At 35.0% G+C, this 20,622-nt stretch overlaps 2 protein-coding genes across 7 annotated transcripts; both read right to left on the reverse strand.

Annotated features, from left to right (window-relative positions):
- Positions 1-114: 114 nt before the first annotated feature.
- LOC110659019 (protein MAIN-LIKE 2) lies at positions 115-5,625 on the reverse strand. Of its 4 annotated transcripts, XM_058153250.1 has the most exons (7): positions 5,049-5,411; positions 4,252-4,403; positions 3,526-4,170; positions 2,155-2,322; positions 1,604-2,026; positions 455-1,512; positions 115-305 (listed from the first exon to the last, which is right to left on the reverse strand). In XM_058153250.1, exons 1-6 carry the CDS (start codon positions 5,050-5,052, stop codon positions 457-459), a joined length of 2,448 nt encoding a protein of 815 aa, XP_058009233.1. In that variant the 5' UTR covers positions 5,053-5,411; the 3' UTR covers positions 115-305; positions 455-456. The 4 variants fall into 4 exon arrangements, with proteins under 4 accessions (XP_058009233.1, XP_058009236.1, XP_058009234.1 ...); XM_058153253.1 differs by lacking the exon at positions 5,049-5,411 and adding an exon at positions 5,456-5,625 and having other exon boundaries at positions 115-1,512; positions 4,252-4,413; XM_058153251.1 differs by lacking the exon at positions 5,049-5,411 and adding an exon at positions 5,456-5,624 and having other exon boundaries at positions 115-1,512.
- Positions 5,626-6,126: 501 nt separating this feature from the next.
- Positions 6,127-20,376, reverse strand: LOC110658980 (serine/threonine-protein phosphatase 5). Of its 3 annotated transcripts, XR_009151291.1 has the most exons (15): positions 20,186-20,376; positions 19,931-20,077; positions 19,611-19,780; positions 19,459-19,530; positions 15,753-15,903; positions 11,785-11,997; positions 11,125-11,233; positions 10,919-11,036; positions 9,960-10,107; positions 9,456-9,704; positions 7,375-7,500; positions 7,192-7,292; positions 6,675-6,749; positions 6,341-6,510; positions 6,127-6,308 (listed from the first exon to the last, which is right to left on the reverse strand). XR_009151291.1 is itself a non-coding variant. In XM_021816781.2 (14 exons), exons 2-14 carry the CDS (start codon positions 20,007-20,009, stop codon positions 6,451-6,453), a joined length of 1,671 nt encoding a protein of 556 aa, XP_021672473.1. In that variant the 5' UTR covers positions 20,010-20,077; positions 20,186-20,376; the 3' UTR covers positions 6,127-6,450. The 3 variants fall into 3 exon arrangements, 2 of the variants coding, with proteins under 2 accessions (XP_021672473.1, XP_021672476.1); XM_021816781.2 differs by having other exon boundaries at positions 6,127-6,510; XM_021816784.2 differs by lacking the exon at positions 11,785-11,997 and having other exon boundaries at positions 6,127-6,510.
- Positions 20,377-20,622: the final 246 nt, after the last annotated feature.

Here is a 20,622-nt window from a genome sequence, read left to right on the forward strand (position 1 = left end):
ACCCTTTTCTTTAATATTATAGAAAAAAAAAAAGGGTTTATAACTAAGAGATCAGAAACCTCATTTGGGAGATGCAACCTAGGGGATTAAAATTGAACAAAAAGTACATGAAAATGACAAACTTCTAATTTTCCCCCTACATTAATAGAACTGATTCAATAAGCAACAACTAAAAAACTAAACAAGAAATCGGAAAACAGAGCATACCATGGCCATTTTCAAGAGGCCAAATAGTAGAGAAACTTGAGATCATAAATACACACGATAACCTCATTTACCTTTGTGCAGAGATCACCCAGGCTTTCCTGCAATTATAGGTATAAATTTTAGGCAATCCAAAGTAGACAAGAAAATTGATGAATTAAGAATCAAATTGTGCAGGAAAATTGCAAATTCCGAAAGCAACTCTTGATGACTTAATTTGCAAAGATTCATTCATTCTTCATGACAATACCTTCATTCAACACTGCAACTTTTAATATCATTCTGCTGTGCAACATCCTTCCCAGTTTCAACAGATGTCCCTGGAACAACCTCTCCTTCAACTTTTGCTGTTTGTGGAAGACTCTCACCAGCAACAGGAGAAAGATTCAAGTCATTAATTTCATGGGCTATGTCACCACCATTTGGGTCAACAACCTTATCTGCTGCATTACTGGACTCTGCTGCTTTACCTTCAGAAGCTGCATGGTTAGTCTCTGATCGCTCACCTTCAACAGCAGCATGACTTGGTTCAGAATGATCAAGCTCACCATCAGCATGATGTGGCTGCAAACCTTCAACCTCACCATCTGCAAGAACTAGCTGCTGTTGATCATCCTTGCTATCAACAGGAGATAATTGAATCTGATTATCCTTGGTAGCTGCACTGTGAAATTGAGACAGGGCATCCTCACCAGCTGCATCACATTGCGCTCTATCATCCTTCCTCTTGCGTTTCCGGTTTGTCTTCTTGCTCAACTTCTTTCTTGCTTTATCCTTTTTCTTCACTCTTTTGCCAAATTTAATGGATGAATGATCAATGTGACTAATAACACGACAATGACAACATAAATGCATCGGATCAGCCCTGAATGGTGTAGCGTAAAATTGAATTGGCTCAACCTCCCTAGCAGTATAATATTGTACTGAATCATCCTTCCTCTTACGTTTACCCTTGGTGTTCCTTCTTACACGTTCCTTTTCCCTTTTTCTTTTGCCAATTTCATTTTGTGAAGTGACTGCAACTATGGTTGCATCTCCATCATGGTCTTCTTTCTGTGAAGTGGCTGCAACTATGGTTGCATTTCCATCATGGTCTTCTTTCTGTGAAGTCGTTGCAACTACGGTTGTATCTTCAACGAGGTCTCCTATCTGTGAATTGACTGAAATTACTGTTTCATCTGCGATATGGTCCCCTAAACAATCATGTGCAATAGACCTGATCCTGGTTATAGAGTCAATTTGCATGGGATCCAACCCTTCGGTTAAGAATGTATCTGCTAAATGTGCAATATCTCTTAAACCAGCATTCTGTAAAAGGTTTGAAGAAAAACAGTAGAAGATACTCATTAATTTTAGTTGAAATAATTAGTAAAGATCAATAAAAGAGGCTTAGAATTACCATTCTCTTCTTTTTGGTTCTGAACTTTACTGTTCTCTGAAACTGAGGCAAGGGAGACACTGGCCTTCCTACAAATTTACGTGTAATTCTTGAATACCAGTGCATGTATTCTCTTTCATCAACTCTGCCACCATCATCTTGCACAATGTGGAGTTTACGGGCTGACCATTCACTAAGCTCTGATTCCATTTTCCCCGACAGGTCTATCCCACTGTCAACTCCACGGCTCTTTCTCTCCCAATGATCCACATCTTTTGGGATTCCTTGAAGCATGCCAATTTGCCTTAAGCAACGATCAGGGAGGTGTCTTTCTGCCTTGTCGAAGCAGATCAACATTGTCTTTGATCTCCCAAGAATCAAACTACTTCTGACACTTTTTGGAATTAAATTACTGTCCAAATTATTGTAAGGAACCCACTCCACCTGCATTGCAAGTTGCAACAGCTCATGAACTTAAAAGTAGAGTAATATGTATCAGCCATAATACAAAGTAGTATTATTTTCTGATTAGACACTAAAGAGAATTTATATTGAACAATAAGAAAACTCACATCACATGGTTTTAGGGAGTCCAATGCCTTACGATAAAATATTATGTCCCGTTTCACTGTTGCAGCACTTTGTTTTCCCTTCCACCAATGTACAAATGGGAAACAATCACGGACTGGCTCTTGGTAAAAATTTGGTCGGCCAATATTAAGGTGAAAGTAACTCCAACACTGCAAAGAACAATAAATGATCCATGTCAACATTCTATCCAACACTATCAAGATAGAAAGATATCAGTTACTTTATGGATCAACCCACTAGCCACCCAGACCAAGAGGTCTACAGAATAACTTACCTTTACAATGGGAATTATTTAATTACACATCACCATGACAAAAGATACTTTCACATGTACTTTCACATGTTACTTTCTACTTCAGAAATTTTAGAAATAATGGCACCAAAAATGTATGCTGATATTTATGAGTTTGTTCCTTTTTTACATATATTTTACAGTCAGCATTTGCATAGACCATAACCTCTCTCCTCAGAACCAACTAAATAATCAATACAGAAATAAAGCATAATTCCAGCAAGTTAAACTTCTAAATCCCAGTTAGGTAGCAAAAGGTAGTATAAAGTTCATTTTTTGTTCTACTTTATCTTCCAAATTTTAGCACAAACTTGAATTAATTTTTGGTAGCCACACCACATAGAGATGATTCGAGAATATTGGAAAAAAAAAATCAGCAACAAGGTAAGGCTATAAATACTTGCATTCTTTTACTTCCATTATAGAACCTCATTTCCTCAATAACAAGTAACAGTGAATGGTATACTAGTGTAGTGATCAAAACATGGGGGAAAAATGTTAGATCTTATGCCTTATGAGGGGGGAATCTATATATCTGTACCTCTAACAAATATATCCATAAAAGACAAGCAGAAGTAGAAATAAGTGCCTGCCTTTCTGAGCGCCCAATATGTCATCAGTTCAACATAGTGTGAGGACCCAAATGTGAAGAGTTCAATCCAATCAAATAGGTCTCCAAAGTCCCCAAGTAGTGCTTAGATCAATAGGTTTGATGCTTGATCTCAATTAGAAAAACCCTAACTTTAGTTTATAGGTTTAGGGTCTGATACTTAAATTTTGACTGCCAAATTTACTGTTTTCCAGTGGGTTTCAAATCGGCTTTCTTCTTACAAGTACAAATAGCCCTTGTCCTCAGTTCTATCGTGTTTTTCAATAATAATAGCATGGTCAATTTAGGCAAAGCCTCTAAAACTTTACCTCACAGTATTATGTTTACCTACTTAATTCAAAGTCTGACGAGGTATATTAACCCCTGTTGATATCAACATAGCTCTTGCCAGCCCCCTTTAAGATATTTCCTCCATTAAAAAGTAAAGAAGAAAAGGCCAATGTAACAAACCTGTAGTAGTGTCAAACAACCGCTGATTGTACTTTGAGATTTAAGAGATGCTCTACCAAGTGCTCTATACAAAAAAGCCAATGCTGCAGCACCCCATGCATACTTTCCTGCCTTTTCAAAATCGTCAAACAGTGGGAGGTACATGATAGGGACTTTGTTCCCAGTAGTAGTTGAAAAGATTGTACTTCCCACAAGGTACAAAAGGTAAGCACGTGTGTGGCGCTCAATCTCTTCCAGTGGTGAATCGTCAGGACACTGGGAGAAGTACTCCTTCAACCAACTTAGTTTTACCATTCCGCCACTCATGTACCCAGTATCAGGGACCCTTCCCAGAAACTTTTCACAGACTGACTTGCACGAAGTATATGTTACACCTAGGACAGGTTCTCCATCAATTGCTAACCCAAGCAACAATGCAACATCTTCAAGGGTTATTGTCATTTCTCCAACCCTCAAGTGAAAGGTGTTTGTTTCTTTCCTCCATCTCTCAACAAGAGCAGAAATGAGTGGATTGTCTAGGCTAATAGAAGGAAACCTTCTTAAATATCCAAACCCAGCCTTCTCCACCAACTCAATTTGTCGTTGTGTAAGCCTCCATTCACCCAACTTTGAAGTGTGCTCATGACATCTAAGCACACCACGCTCCTATAACATGTTATAACGAAATTATGAATGATCATCACTATCAAAAAGAAGGGGGATAATTTGTTTAACAGCAAACTGCACCTGCCCATCCCATACTGCCGAGGAGACATGGTTTTCTTGGTCATAAAGTACAGAAGCATCAATTGGCCCAGGATTGGTTGCATTTTGGTCCATTAGCGATACAGAACCATCAGCTGGTCCAGAACTGTTTACACCAGTTTCCATGACTGCTACTAAGGAAAACTCAAAAACAAGAACAAAGGAACTGTCAGTTCGAAAATAATTGACGAATATATTCTAGTAGATATACGTGTATATGCATGTCAAAACATTTCATCCCCCTGGAAGAAAGTCTTTTTTTCCATTATAATGATATGCATACTTTGAAGAAAAAGTCTTTCTTCCATTATTATTATAATTATAGTTGAAAAAATGATCAAGTTCCACATTAAAATTTGTAATAGTACAAGACAGAAAATTAACTTTCACATTCTAAAATTTGATTTTCCACAACAAATCATATTTGCCAATTCAGCTCCATTGCAATGAAATTAACGAATACATGTCATTCGAAACTCAAAATTGATATGAGAAATTTTCCATTCAACTTCTCCACAATCTTTGCCGTTCTGATCTCTCCAGGCAAGCTGAATTATATAAATTTGGATGGTTTTTCTTAATTTTTATTTTTAATTTGTAGTTTAGCAAATTATAGAGCAACATATCTACTTCTATAATTAAGATATTTACACTAGCAAAAATTTTCAGGTTAACTAATAATATTATTGTGTATATACCTATACCCGATACCTAAGCTGAAATGAACCACCATAATAGATCTAACAATAAGAAATCCAGAAAAGAAACCAAACCAGTACCCATACTTCCACCAATTGGTTGGTTGACGTTGAGCTTCAAGAATTCAAGACAAAAAGTCTAAATCACTGAACAATTTAAAATTCTGCCGGAAAGTACTTCCGTTAAGGATTCTCCAGGGAAAAAAGTTACATTTTCTCAACAATAAAAAATGAATTCAGAGACCCAAAAGTTCATTTATTTAATATAAACTCTGCAAAAAATAAAAAACCGCCAGCTTTCTGATGGTAGATTATAAACTATAACAGAAATTAAAAATATTTTATGTTTTCCTTTCGTTCCTTTTCTTTCCCTTAAATTTTCCGGTGGTTTTCTGAGAAACCAAACACAGGCGTGATATTAGACAAACAATAAAAGTACTGAAATGATACGGCAAAAAGGTAGGCAAGGAGAGAGTAGATAAACTAACCTCTGAAGTCTGAACAGAAAAACGAGAGAGGAATTAGCAAAACGACGATTCGAATTCCCAAACCATGAAAACCAGATATCTGAGATAGGATAACCCTAAAACGACGGTGTCGTACCTGCACGAGTATCAGATTTATGAATAAGTGGGGTGGCTATTGTGAAAATTTACAAAGAAAGCCCTCATGCTTGAGATGGAGAAAAACGAGAGGTCGTTTGGCATCCAGAGCAGGTATTATTATTATTATTATTATTATTATACGCCTTCGGTCACAGGTTACTAATTTTTATGTTTTTCCTTTGAGTTTTTTTTCGATCTATTTACTAAATATTTAACGGAATCATTTTGCTAATAACTTGAGAAAAATTCACATTAAATTAGATTTCATTATACCATTTTCAGTAGGTATTTTCGTTTCATTATCTACAATCTTGTTGGCATGAAATCAAGTAATTCAACACGGCATCATGAATGGTCAGTTTCGAACCGATTTGGTTCAAAATTTAGAGGACAAGAATTGGGTCCCCTAATGATCTCTTGATTTCGGTTTCGATCCAATTTTAATCGGTACCAGGGGTATCAGGACCAGGATGTTTACTAATTACTATGAACTTTGCACTGCCATGAATCTTTCACTGAAGGGGACCAAGCAGAATATTACGAATGAACAAACATGAAGCAATGAACTAAATAAGAGAAGAAAAGGTTGATAGATTTTACAAAAGGCACCAACATTCATGCCAAGCATGTTTTGCACCTACAACTGAACTGACTTGAAATGAAAATTTAAAACGAAACATAAAATGCTGAATTTGTCAAACATGAACCAGGCTACCAGCTCCTCTCCAGTTGCCTCCTGAAACAGCTAGCAATCTGGCATAGAGCTATCTGAAACAGCTAGCAATCTGGCATAGAGCTATCTGAAACCGCTAGCAATCTGGCATAGAGCTATCTTATGGCAAAGAATAATACAAGACTGGCCATTCCAGGGGTACAAACTATGAGAACATTCGAAGGAAGTTGTTGGCATATGCCATGGGCTTAACGTCAGGATGAGGCTGCAAATTGAATACAAAAAAGAGGGTGAAAAAATTGGAGTCGCATCATTTTCACATTCCACAAACACATATCCAGTCAAACAAAAATGCTAAAAAAACCTTGTTATCTTAAAAAAGAGAAGGGAAAAGAACAAAAGAATTTGTTAAAAGAAAAGACTACTGACCACTGCTGAGAACGTAACAATATTTGGTTTCAACTCGGGGGCTTCAAATTGCATAAAAGCACCCTTATTACCCATCTGAAAAGCGCAAAATACAAGCAAAATTCAAGACAAGCGATATTACCATAACCGTGTGTGCTCCAAGATGTATTGAAATGGCTAGGATAAATGATAAGCAGTTTACTTTCTAGATACAAAATAAAATGATGCACTCCCAGTAATACTGGAATTTTTAATTCCTTTAAAAGAATAAGGAATTGAGGGTACAGTGATGTACAGAAAACAAAATGAAACTTGAGAAACAAATCCTACAAATTATGGCAGAGCAGAGCAGGGTAATCAACATGAGTATTGTATTAAAAATCCTACAAATTCCACAAATCCTACAAATCCTTTTGTATACATTCGTGCCAAGCTCAAAATTTCTTGTTACAACTAAAAACAAAACTCAAATTGCAATGGTAAAGTTTTTATAATCTATTCCCAACACTTTTAGAAAAGAGTGTCAAAATTTGATTACCTGATCGCAATAATTTGGGGCAGAGAAAACAGTAATAAGTTTCCCATCATGCTCAATCTCATAGCCTTCATCCTTTACTTCGTGAGATCGTACAACTAAATCTGTCAGTTGTGCAAATGAGTAATGCATTAGAAGAGACCAACATAAAAAACAATAATAGTCATGATGCTCGAAGATCACTACCTAGATTATTTTCCAGCAAAAATTTTTCGGTCACATCCACACCAAAAGAAAGGCCAACACCCCTCTTGCTAGGACCTCTTCCTGGGTAAGGTTGTGGATCACTCCATAGCAATTCACACATCAACCCTATTGAAAATCAGATGAAGTGTAAGAACAAAACACATACATTGCAAAAACTAATGATCAAATATTTCAAAAACTTTATCAAGACATCAGGAAAAAAACCTGCATCTCCCCTTATATACATAAATTCAGTATGCCATTTAAATTATAATTAAAGTTTCATCTAAACTAATGGCATAGCATGTAGTGGGTTGAAAAAAAAAAAAAAAAAGAGGATCTTGAAGATAAAAGGTCATAAAGTAGGAGTCAACTCACTCAGTATCTGTGAAAACAATGAACCATGTCATTCCCATAACATTTCATGTCATTATAGCAGTGACCATGTCATGCCTATAACATTCTCACTTGTTATAGCAGTGACTCCAGGAAAAAAATGATACAACTAAACCAAACTCTCTTAACAAGGATGGATAAACGAGGCAGAAAAGAAGAAATGTTGTTGGCAAATGAAAATGTTAACTTTACCACAATGAATGAGGAAAAAATATGAAATCCTGAAAATTTTTCATTTACTTTACCAAACGAGGATCTTGAAGATAAAAAGTCATAAAGTAGGAGTCAACTCACCCAGTATCGGCGAAAACAATGAACTGTGTAATGCCTATAACATTTTCAGTCGTTATAGCAGTGACTCCAGGAAAAAAATGATACAACTAAACCAAATTCTCTTAACAAGGATGTATAAAGGAGGCTGGAAAGAAGAAATGTTGTTGGCAAATGAAAATGTTAACTTTGCCACAATGAATGAGGAAAAAATATGAAATTCTGAAAATTTTTCATTTACTTTTTCCCTTCAGATATATATGCTACTACGTAACTGGTGTCTTCAATAATATCCAGCTATTTACACCAGAACTTCCTAGACACCGCACAAGGAACACCTTATAGAACACTTTTAACTGCCTTTCTTCATATAACCTAAGGTAAATTATTATTTAGTCCATGAGTTTTGACAAAATCAATGACTCAGTCCCTGTATTTTTCAAACCGATTTAGTCAGTCCTTGAAATTTAATTCCATTAACACTTTAGTCCTCTGTTCACTTTTAGAACTCTTTTATACATGCATGCTCAAAGGCGAAATTTATACATATTAAAATTTGTTCTTTTAGAAATTTCTTGGAAAATTTTATTCTTCAAAATAAATTTTTTGAGAAATAATTTTCTTTGAAATTAATTTTGTTAAAAAACATTTTTTGAAAATATTTTCGTTGAAAATTTCTTTTTAAAAAAATTATATATTAATTTTGTCAAACCCCAATTACTAAATAGTCACTTAACTAAGGGCAATAAGGTCTTTTCATGTGTATATAACTGAAAAAGTGTATCTTCTTGGACGGAGGAACTAATTCATTAATGGATTCAAATCAAAGCACAGGAACGAACTCATTAATCATGTCGACGGAGGAACTAATTCATTAATGGATTCAAATCAAAGCACAGGAACGAACTCATTAATCATGTCAAACTACAGGGACTAAATTATAATAACATAATATCAAGCACAAAAGTACTTAACATAGGCACATAGCATATTAATAAAAATATGCAAGAATAAAGCTTGCATGGTATGTTGATAAACCTCCTCAGCGCAAAAAGATAGCCAACAAAAGGCTACAAAAGATAGAAGTGAATGAAAACTACTATTAATTGAATCCACACACCCACATTCCAGAAATAATGACCAAAGTATCTCATAAATCATCGAGGGGAAGCATTCCCGCAACAACAATAAAAATCAGTTTGCCACACTGAGCAATCAATGACAAAATTCAATTGTCTCAACATATGTGCACCTCACTAATCAGAATCATTTTAGAAACTTGAGATGACTGGATTGGGCTAATAGCTGTCAACATTGATAGATGTCAAGATAAAATAAAAAGTGACATAATGGCAAGAGGATCCAAAGAACACAAAAACATTAATTTAAGGAATAAATAAATAGATGCGGCTTACCTTCCTCAGGGGGCTCACAAAACCGATCAATGGCTCTAATGTCAGATAGCTTCACCCCATCAACACTAAAAAGACCTCCATGAACTACAAATACCTTATCATTTATTACGTGAGCCAAAGGCAAACAACAAAAGACTTCTGCAAAGAGTTCCACAAATGTCTCGCTCAATTTCGACCTGACCTCACCCTCAAAACCATATATCTTGTTCATACTCTTGCTTTCATGATTTCCTCTAGAAAGATATATGGCTGAAAGTTTTAGAAATGGGTAAGTATACTGAACATGAAAATGGAATTACTTTACTAGCAATTAAAAGCATAAGGAAACAACAAAAGAACACATGACTTTTTAATGTTGAAACAAGATATAATAATATTAAGAATAATAATAGCAAGAACAACTGGAAAAATGACAAAAATAAAACTTGATGATAATAATAATACATCATTACAGAAAAGGATTAATTAAACAAAATGTTTGTTAAATAACCAAAGAGGATAAACCTGATGGACACATGCACTTAAATGCAAACAATGTGAGGATGACCTCCACAGAAAATGATCCCCTATCGACAAAATCACCATTGAACAGATATGGATTCTCTTCAGAGGGAAGACCATTCAGCTCAAAAATATTTAACAGATCATAGAACTGCAAGCATCACAAAGCAGGATTAAATCCCATAGGATGAGGCAGAAAAACAACAAAAGATAATCAATAATGAATAGCTTGGACCAACAAGACATTCAAGTAAAAAAGCAACAAATGTAGCAATAATGAATTGATAATTAAAGCATGGACACGTGCATCTAATCTTCTGTCTCTTATTAGGCATGACAAGAACGCATCTTTAAGATCAGAAACAAAAGAAGTTTCCATTTCATCTTCTTCAAATCATTGAAATCATACACCCATGACCGCATTGTATCTCATCCTCCACCATGCGTCAATACAAATCTTGCTATCTTTTGGCTTTAATATCAAAATGAAAAATGACAGAAGACAGTTAAAGAAGGACGAAGCTTCAAACTAAAACATGCAGCAGACAGAATTTATTGAAAGAATTCTTCAAGGCCTTATAGGATAATATGTTGCCATTTAAGAATTGTCATTGGGTATTATTGAAATTAAAAGAACAACATCAAAAGTCAGATTTAGCTATGGTATGCCATGAATCATATCCATTAAATGCTCTCTCTCCTCACCTAATAGGCTAATACACTAGAGGTAGTTAGCAGTTATATTCTCATTTGGCAATCCAAAATCCAAATACTATATTTTAGGCTCACCTCAACAATTTATTAAATTATGGATAACGCCTCTCTTCACCCATTAAGTGCGTTTCATTCACACATAAAAAATGTAGGCAAGAAGTTGATAATTACACTTAGATTCTAAAGAAGTATCATATTGAGTTTGAAGGTCCAATTCTGCAAGTGCATGACAGATGTAATGTGATTACCTGACCATGTACATCTCCACAAACAGTGAAATGCTTCCCATCAGGAATATTTATATCAACCAGAGAAGGCAGAGCTCGTAACATTTCTCTTGTTTGTAACACTATCTGGAATGCATATCTAAAACATTGCCACAACATACATAGCAACAGCATTAGATCAACCAAATGGCATAAACCAAGTTCATGATTATCTTTGCTAATCATACCGTTTGTGTAAGCACTTTTGATTCTTGAAGTCATTCATCATTTTCTTGACAAAATTCAAAGTAACAGTGTCTCCCTCTATCCTAGCACCCGAATAATGTGGCTCCACATCTAGGATAGCAAAAGAAAATTGATTTTATTAATGTACAGGAGTAAGTTTCTTCTCGTACCCAAAAAGATAGACTATAGCAAATAAACAATTAATGTGAAAAGAAGGGGGGGGGGGGGGGGGGCGGCGGCGGGGGGCCCGGTGTGGGTGTGTGGAAGGGAGGGGAATGGGTTGGTGTTTAGGAGAGAAAGATGCAGGCAGCAAAGTCATCCGTACAAAAGAAGGCATAGGACTAGTCTACAAGCTAGAAGCGTATTCCCCTCCAGAGTTTTTAACAGAACACAATACCAATGAGGCAGAATATTCAGATCTCAGAAATTTTCTAGAATAACTAATTTACATCTACTCTTTCTTATCCATTTATATTTATTACTTATTTTCATTTACGTTTTTTGTTTGACAATTAAATGAATTGGCATGGTGCAAGAACAAGCTTCAGGGGATTACGAAATAAAGGCAAATGTTATTGTCAAATAGAAATGCATGTTTAAAGCAACATTTAGGTTACGAAAAAGGATTGTGACCATAACATTTATTAACCCTCAGCTCAAACCTAGGTCAAGTATTTGTGACTTTCTAAAAACACCACTACCCCTCCAGCCACCCCACCAACATGCCCCTAAGACCACCAGTATCACCATCACTACTGCCACCACCATTGCAGCTGTTTCCCTTCCCACCAAAATCACAGCTGCCGCCAAAACTGTCGCTGCTACTGGTGCTATGCCCACTTGGGTGGGCACAGATGATGAACTGGGGCCAGTCCCTATGACGATAATGTAGAAATTTATAATTAATACTTACCATGAGTATAAATCTGACTAGGAGAAAATAAACACAGCAATAAATAAAATCATACTTTAATATTGATCAAACTTAGGCAGATATAAAATATATTATCTTGGACCTGCTCCAAAATTCAAACCAAGCAAAGATGAAACTTAACCCTGACATGATCAACAATCAGCAATAACCTCACTCATTAAGTAGATGGAGCATTGGAATTGAATATGAAGCATCTGAACTTAATGAAGACACTTTGAGAAGAATCACCATGCTCCAAGTGACCCCATCATGTAGTGCCTTGGGAGGCCAAAGAGGATTAGAAACTTTTAATCTTATAACCTTCAGAGAAATTGGTGTCCAAAAGAATCTCATTCACCAAAATCAGAATAAAATGAAAATCCATACTAATTAACCACAAAAACTTTTTCAAGTAAAGAAAAAATGAAGGGGAAAAATAGAGCACTTGAAACAGATCAAAGCCCTGTGTCCTGATGGTATGATGATGTTTAAAAATATTAGGATGCCAAGAAGAAGCTTCAACGTTATTCAGATAACTTTTTGAGAATGAAAATTTTGTTTCTGGTTTGAATGATACTTTGATATCCCTAAGCAAGGCTGGGCAAGAGATATAACAGACTATAAGCCCATTAGCCTTGTGGGTACTGTTTGTAAAAGGTAGGCTCTAGTGATTGCCATCAATGAAGTTTGGTGATAAGTGGGTTTGATGTAGCATCTCATTCTTTACATAGAGCTCACACAGTCTATCAAACAAAATGACAGTGTTTAGTGGGAACAAGTCAGCATGCTCTGTGAAGGGAATACAAATTCTCAATGTTTTTCTCATTCCAATGAAGGGAACCAATATTATTTGAAATTAGACATCAAGACCACTTACAATATACATTTTGAAGGCTGGACTTTAGTTAAATGAAAAAAAATGAATGAGGAAGTGTATAATTTTTCAGCCAGATACTCTGCCATCACAAATGGCAACAAGATATTTTTCAGCTACTAGTGGTTCATGGCAAGGAGATCCTCTTTCTCCTTCTATTCATCCTTTTAAAATAAGTCCTTGTGCACAACATTGGTGAGAGCCACTAAAGCTGGTACGCTAAATAGTTTTAGAGTGGGTAGATAGATTTGCATAAGGAAGTTTTTATGCTTTTCATCTCCATTTCACTGAAAATACAATTGTCTCTTATAGGTGAAAATATGGATACTCAAGCGGCTAAGGATATACAGGGAAGTGGGAAACTTAACTTTCTATTCAAGCCTCTAATTAAGAGCAACCACAGAAAATCTCTTAGTTCTTCACCCTCTCTCATTTCCTAGTAAAGATGACTTCTTTTTCTTTTTCATCTCCTTATATATATGAGAGTATTTTTTCTCACCCTTTTTATGAGATTTTTTTACTACTTATCTCATGATTTGAAGGTTAGTTTAAAAAGAAGAAAACTGCAGGTGATTTTGCTGCTTGACCAAACAACAAACCCAACTCATACAATCTTATGTTGGGTTCAGCTGAGAGGAATGAGCAATAGATTGGCAGTTTCAAGTCCAGATTTTTTGGAACCAAATAAAATAAATTTGGGTCCACAGAAAAGCTCCAACTAGACCCAAGTCTTACTACTATAACACTTCAGCTAATAGCTCTTGATCTTCAGCAAACACCTCAACTAATCAAATAAAATGAAGCAAATGCCAAATAGCCTTAAAAATGTAATGCAGATCAATAATGGAGAGAAAAGAAAATAGAGCTTGGGAAATAAAAAAGGCTCAGGGATTTCAAAGTCCAGAGAAACCAGGAAAGCAAAAAGACAGGGAGAAGAAAAGAGGAAGAATAGAGCAGGGAGAAGAAGAAATTGAAAGCTGAAGAAAAAAAAATTATAATGCTCAATTGAACATCCTAATGCATGCAAAATTGTTTTCTCCAGAGTAAATTCCATAAATAAAAGAAAAGAATACCCAACAATAAATATCTAAATTTATTATTATTGCTAATTTAAATTTGCCATGATTTCTAATTAAAGTTTATTTGATAATGAATAATGATTACTGTCATAATAATTATAAAACAAAAACAAATGTTATCGTGACATTCTGCAATAAATAATAAACCTTCTTGAGGCAAATAAGAAGATCCATTCACCGACAACCCCTTGATAGCATGCAACAACCTATAGAAGTTACGTACATGAATCAAGGCTATATAAATAGCTCAGTGACAACAAAGGAGCAGGAGAATCAATACAAAACAAAGCATATCAAGATCAAAAAACCTACAATGTCCAGAACTTCGGAAGGACAGAGATTCTTCTTTTAAAATAAATTTAAATTGAGAGAGAGTTGATCCACTTGCCCAGCCCACAAAAAAAAAAAAAAAGAAATCACTATAAATTGTAGTAGATGCATGAAATTGACCAGAAATTCATATTTATATTATTCATATATTACATATATGAATTAACACGTCTATAGGTCTTTTATTCAAAATAATAAATCAATAACTGCAGTTAAATGTCAAGAACTACCTGTGCATCAAATTAATTCTGAAATTAGTGACAAGATTTTAGAAATAGTTTCAGATTTGTGGGATGATTTAGAAGTTTTGGCTTGGTAGGCTTAGAATGGGGCCCTAAAGGCAGTCCATCTCTCTTTAACCCTCTCAGTATGCCTAATGTCAATAACCCTCTCAGTATGCATAATGTTCTCTTGGACATTATGCCATCAAGCATTGCTTACAAATGCTACACACACTAACAAGTCTCTATATGATATAATTAGCAAGCTTTACAACCAAAACCAGCGAAGCCATTGAAGAATCAAAATAAGGGTTCATATGTCTTTCCTTTGGAATATGTGTTTTAACACATTCCCCATTATATTAAAATGTTTTAACATCACCAAATGACCACTAATGACAGGAAAAGAGGGAGGGAGAGAGGGGTAAATTTCACTCGCCATTACTAGTCACTAATGCATATATTGTCACTAAACTTCAATTTGAGACAATAAATAATTTTTCCAATTTTTATAACCATAAAATCATTGGGATCTAAATTATCTAATTCCAAGTAAATCCTTGCCAGAATGTTGACTTAGCATTCGTGATGGAATTTTTTAATACACTCCATAGTATTAGTGAGTTGCTAAATATTTTATGTCTATTTTCTCTCCCTCTCAACTCTGTCTTTCTCATTGCCCTCAGATCTATGTATAAGCCAGCTGACCCATCAAATTAAGTGAAAACTCAATCAATTTCTATTTTCATCATCATATTCTAAATAGTAACAAACCAAACACAGAAAATTTTAAATTTTGTTCACCTTCCTAAATTTTCTCAACTACCCAAATATGGAAAAAGCAAAAAAAGGAAAAAAAACAAAAAAAAAAAAGAAAGAAAGAAAAGAAAACAGAAACAAAATGTTTAGCTAGCTCATTTAGAGTATTAGACTCCAAAATACATTAATGAATTCCAATATGGATGCGAGGTCACAATTTTGGCAAGAATCTTGCCCGAACTAGGTTCCAATGGTTTTATTGTTACATAAATTAAAGTTAAATTATTCATAAGTGACAAAATGACAAATATGTGCATTAGTGATAAGTTCAACTCAATGACAGCGAATGAGCTTTACCCAGAGAGAGAGGGAAGGCACAAAAAAAAAAAACGAAAAAAGAAGCAGAAGAGATACTAAAGACACACAAGTAGAAGTCAGCACAGAGAATCAGTACCTATAGACTGAAAATCAATAGAATCAGCTACTGAGCGCCTTTCAGACTCCGGTGCAGCAATTGCTTCTTCAAACTTAAGCTTCATTACAGCCTTCTCACATTCCTTTAATTTCTTGATAGCATCAGGATCATTTGGACAGATTTTCTTGACCTAAAATTAAGCATATGATATATAAGCATCAAGTACTGGCATACCACAGCATACTTTTTTTACTGAAATATACCAAATACCTTCACATCTTACTAAGACAAGGGACCTGCTGCCCAGAATAATAAGCTAAAATAATGAAAATGAGCACACAAAGTGTAACAAGTAATTAAGAAAATCATATTTAAAAAAGGTACAAAATCCTAATAGATGGAAGTTTTAGTAGATTCTTTTAATTGTATCAATTAATTTTGTTGGTCATTTGTCCTACAATTTATTGAGAAATTATAAGATATTCACATCCCTACTCAAGACCTTCTCTGAGAATAGAAGGTTTTTTCTCCGCAATCCATTGAGTAGAAAAAAACAAGAAATCCATTCAATTTGTACTCTGTACCATTTTGGCATGACTTTTGAAAATATACAATGGAAATTCGGGGTTTTGTAAGGGTATCTGAGGGACCAAGACAATTTAAGCCAGCTTTTACAAAGCTTTTATCAATATGAAAATCTAAGCAAAATGTCTGCAGTCTGAAGAACATGGCAATATTCTGACTTCATATGTTAATGCCACATTAAAACCCCATTAGTTTCATCAAAACTAGCATTCATCTACCTAAAATTCTAAATACATAAAAACTGGAGTGCAACATAATAAGGGAGGTCCACCAAACTTAAAATTCAATTATAATCACTAAATAAACAAAAAGAAAAATCATTATTACACATTTCTGACAAAAAAATGTAAGCCAGACCCAACAGGGATACAGTAGATGCCTCCAGCCATTTCTAAGAACAGAGGAAGGCCAGGAGTCAGAACCGCAGTGGCACACAAGAAGCTCAAGTTCAGCCCCCCACAGTTCCCCAGTGGTCCTAAATCAGCCCTTCTCTATACCATCTGAGCTGCTCCAGTGGGCTGAACAACCTACCACATACCTAAGAAAGATGGGCCATCTTTAGGGAGCAACTACCATCCCTTGTAAGTTCAGTGATCGAGATCCTGAGAAAAGCAACAAGTATCTGGCCTTGTCAATATGTGCTGACATAATCCTTTCAGTCATGCTTACCAACCAGTCAAGCACCACTATTTCTTTCTGGAGAGTAGATATTACCTAAATCTCATCAGAACAAAACAAGTGCACTGAACATTATTGTCCGCTTTTCCAGAACAGTGCCCAGTTGTGAGTTAATTACAGGATAGGGCATGCACAGTGGGTTTACCATTTTATGACATTATCATGTCATTGATGTACAATCCTAGGTTCTCACCGCCAGAATTTTTTAATTCAACAGAAACCAATTATGCCTGTTGTGGCTAAATCCTCATAAAGAAAAATAAAACAGACAATTGTGTAAAGGGCCTACAAAAAATATAAAATCAATTATTTCCTTATATTAAATGCCTAAAGGAAAATAATGATTATGAATAGGTCCTCTCCAATATAGGCTTTGGTCATGCTTAGGACTTGGACTATGCCTATAGAGCATAGACAAGAATACATTGCATCAGTCAGTTACCATCTTCTATTGTAGTTCCACTCTTTATGACATGATAACCTATTACCCTCAACTCATGGTAGTTTTGATAGTTAATACCCTAATTGATGAACTAAGAGTTTATATCCTTATAGTTTTCTTTTCTTCAGTGTTTTTCTAGAATTCAATTACGTCAAGTCCTATGCCAAAATCCTCCATTTTTTGTTTGGCAAAACTATCCGAAAAATAAATATCATAAACCTAATTGTGACTTATGCAAATGCAATGGCAGGGTTTTTGAAAAAGAGAAGCACAGCTCAAATGCTATGAGACTATAAAATCTCTATTAGTTTGATAGGTTAATTTTATGTAATCACATTTAGACCAGCTATGCTCTATGATAATGACTGCTCAGCAAAGGAGTAACAAGTTAATAAAATGAGCATAACTAAGATGAGAATTTTCAAATAGCCGAGCCAAGTCACAGGCAAAAACACAACACATTTTTGGATAACAAATTTATGAAATCAGAGGAAAGAGGTAGCTGTACACATTAAAGTTATAAATTGAATAAGGATAAGGCCTGAACAAAAATAAAAATGAGAAGACTAAAACCTGAACCAAAAAACCCATTTAACCACTCCAACTGTTTTTGTTTCAGTTTTTCAGTTCAATTTCAGTTTTATGTACTTAAAAAAAATAGTTTGGTTAATCAACCAATATTATTATATATTATATATAATATAATTACACATATAATAATATTATTTTAATTCTAAAGATAATTAACCTTAATTCTCCAACGACTAAACTATTCTCTTTCCTTACCATTTTCACTTACACTGTAGTTCTCTTCTGACCTCTCTCTACAATCTCTCATCAATCCGAATGTATAACAGACCAAGCTAGCAATCATCACCAATTAAGCTAAGAATCACCAAAAATCATGCTACTACTCACCATCAACCTATTCTGCCTTTTTCATAGTCTATTGTTCTCTTCTCAGTTCTCCTTCACTCTTCCAAATCTCTCATTGGTCACTTTCATTGCCATCAATCATCAATCAAGCTGTGATTTTTTTTTTTTGGTTCAATCTTTTTGAATAAGATAAATTTTGTTTATTTTTTATTTCCTATGATTCTGGTACAAGAAATTACATATTTGGATGTAAACTAGTGTTTTGATTTCAATTTCTGAATAGTTCATTGAAAATTCGAATAAATTTGATTGGGGCTTGTTGATTAAGTTTGGGGATGTGGGTAGATGATTTAGGTTTACTTTTAAATGCAGACAAATTCTTTATTCAAAATTTCTAGGTTTTATTTTGATTGTGTTTTACAACTTACAGTTTTATGAATTACTACTCTTACCATGATTTAAATTCAGTTTTTAACCAGAAATTCAGTTAACCAGTTAATGGATTAATTATATAAAAAAAAAATGTTCAGTTTCAGTTTAAATATTATTCAAAATGAACCGATAGGTTTGGCTTGTAAAATAAGCTGATGGTTCAGAAAGCACCCCCTGATAAGGATCATGAATGTAGAATAGCACAGGAATGATCATAATAACATAGGTATTGTTAACGAGGAACTAGATATCATCCTCCTAATAGCTTAGAACTTCTAACATCAATAGGCCAATAATAAGCTACAGAAATTGAATTCAAGATATAAAACCAAAGCAGATGATCAGTAGAGTATATCAACAGTAGGCACAAGCAAATGAATTGAAGTGGTTCAGCAGGTGAGATGGTCCTATCCTATGCAGAGTTCATAATTTAACCCACCTCACTTAAACAAGATTAAATTCAAAACCAATAAAATGCATTACATGTAATATATAGCTAAAAAAAAGGTGACCAAGTACATCCAATGTATAGCTACTTAGCTAAAAATTCTTGGAAGAGTAAAGAAGCAATAAAAACTCTTAACAATTCAAGCAACAAGTTTCATACATGACACACCAAGTCGCAAACTTACAAGGGCCCCCACATGATGAAAAAGACAACAAAGATAATGAAACAAATATCTTCTCTCCAGTTAACCAACACTAAACAAAAGCCCACAAAATCATAATCACCTGTTGGAAGTCCCTTAGTGCTTCTTTGAATTTTCCCATAGCAAGAAAAGCAGCACCTCGTCTGTAATAACCCTGCAATTCATAAAACTATGAAGACAAAAGCACAGCAAATCACAAGCGAAATCAGAAAAATCTCAGCAAGCAATGCATGCCTTCGAATATTTAGGATCAATTTCAATAGCCTTTGAAGCATCCTGTATTGCACAACCATACTCCTCCAATTTTGTATGTGCAAAAGCACGATTAGCCCAGTAAAAAGCATTCTGGCCATTTAATTCAATCGCTTGCGTATACAGATCAATGGCCTGACCAAACTTATAGGCTGAAAAGCAAAAGATTGACAAGAATAATACATAATTCAAACAAACAGCATGAGAAATACAGAAACTGTTTCTATTCACAGACCAACATAGAAATAGCTTGCAAGATTTAAACTTCAAACTAAAGGAGCAAAAGAACCGAAGCAGCAAACCTTTAAAAGCTTCATTAGCAAGAACTTTGATTTCTTCAGCTCGTGAAACAGTTGAATCTTGAGATTCCATATCGGGCATATCCGTTATAGTTCAATCCAAGAATGTTTGAATATTAGCAAACGCTGGACTCCATAAATACTCTACGTCTGTGGCACACAATTATTGCATATTGTTGTGAGTTGGAAATTAAAAATGCTTAGCTGTGATTGAGACTTTCTTTTCAACAAATTATGGAAAAATGGCATTGCGGATACCTCGGAAAATGGAAGAATCAGACATGCAATGATCAGATGATTTGCTCGTCCATAGGCTGGTGGGGATTGAGTATTGATTGCGGCTAGGGCTATTGTTCGTTGAACCAGAGAGCTCAGTGATGAGAGAGAGAGAAATAGACAAGGGTGAAAGTCAGTGCCAGTATACTAGACTGGGTAGCAGACTTTTGAGAAGGGTTTCTTCTAGTCAGACAAATGAAACGGTACCGTATTTAACGGCCGGGCTGGTTTGATTGGAACCGGCCGGGACCGGTTCAATCCGAGTCCAAGACTGTTAACCAACTTGTCAACGGTTCCAAATTGGTCGAGAACCGCGCACTTTCAAGGTTTGGCTCAGTTTTCTCTTCTCATTTAACCTTGAATGGGATTGAATTAAAATGATAGTTCAATTGATTTGAAGTTTTAAGGAAATAAATTTA

The sequence above is a fragment of the Hevea brasiliensis genome, chromosome 9, assembly GCF_030052815.1.
Source record: "Hevea brasiliensis isolate MT/VB/25A 57/8 chromosome 9, ASM3005281v1, whole genome shotgun sequence".
Taxonomy (NCBI): domain Eukaryota; kingdom Viridiplantae; phylum Streptophyta; class Magnoliopsida; order Malpighiales; family Euphorbiaceae; genus Hevea; species Hevea brasiliensis.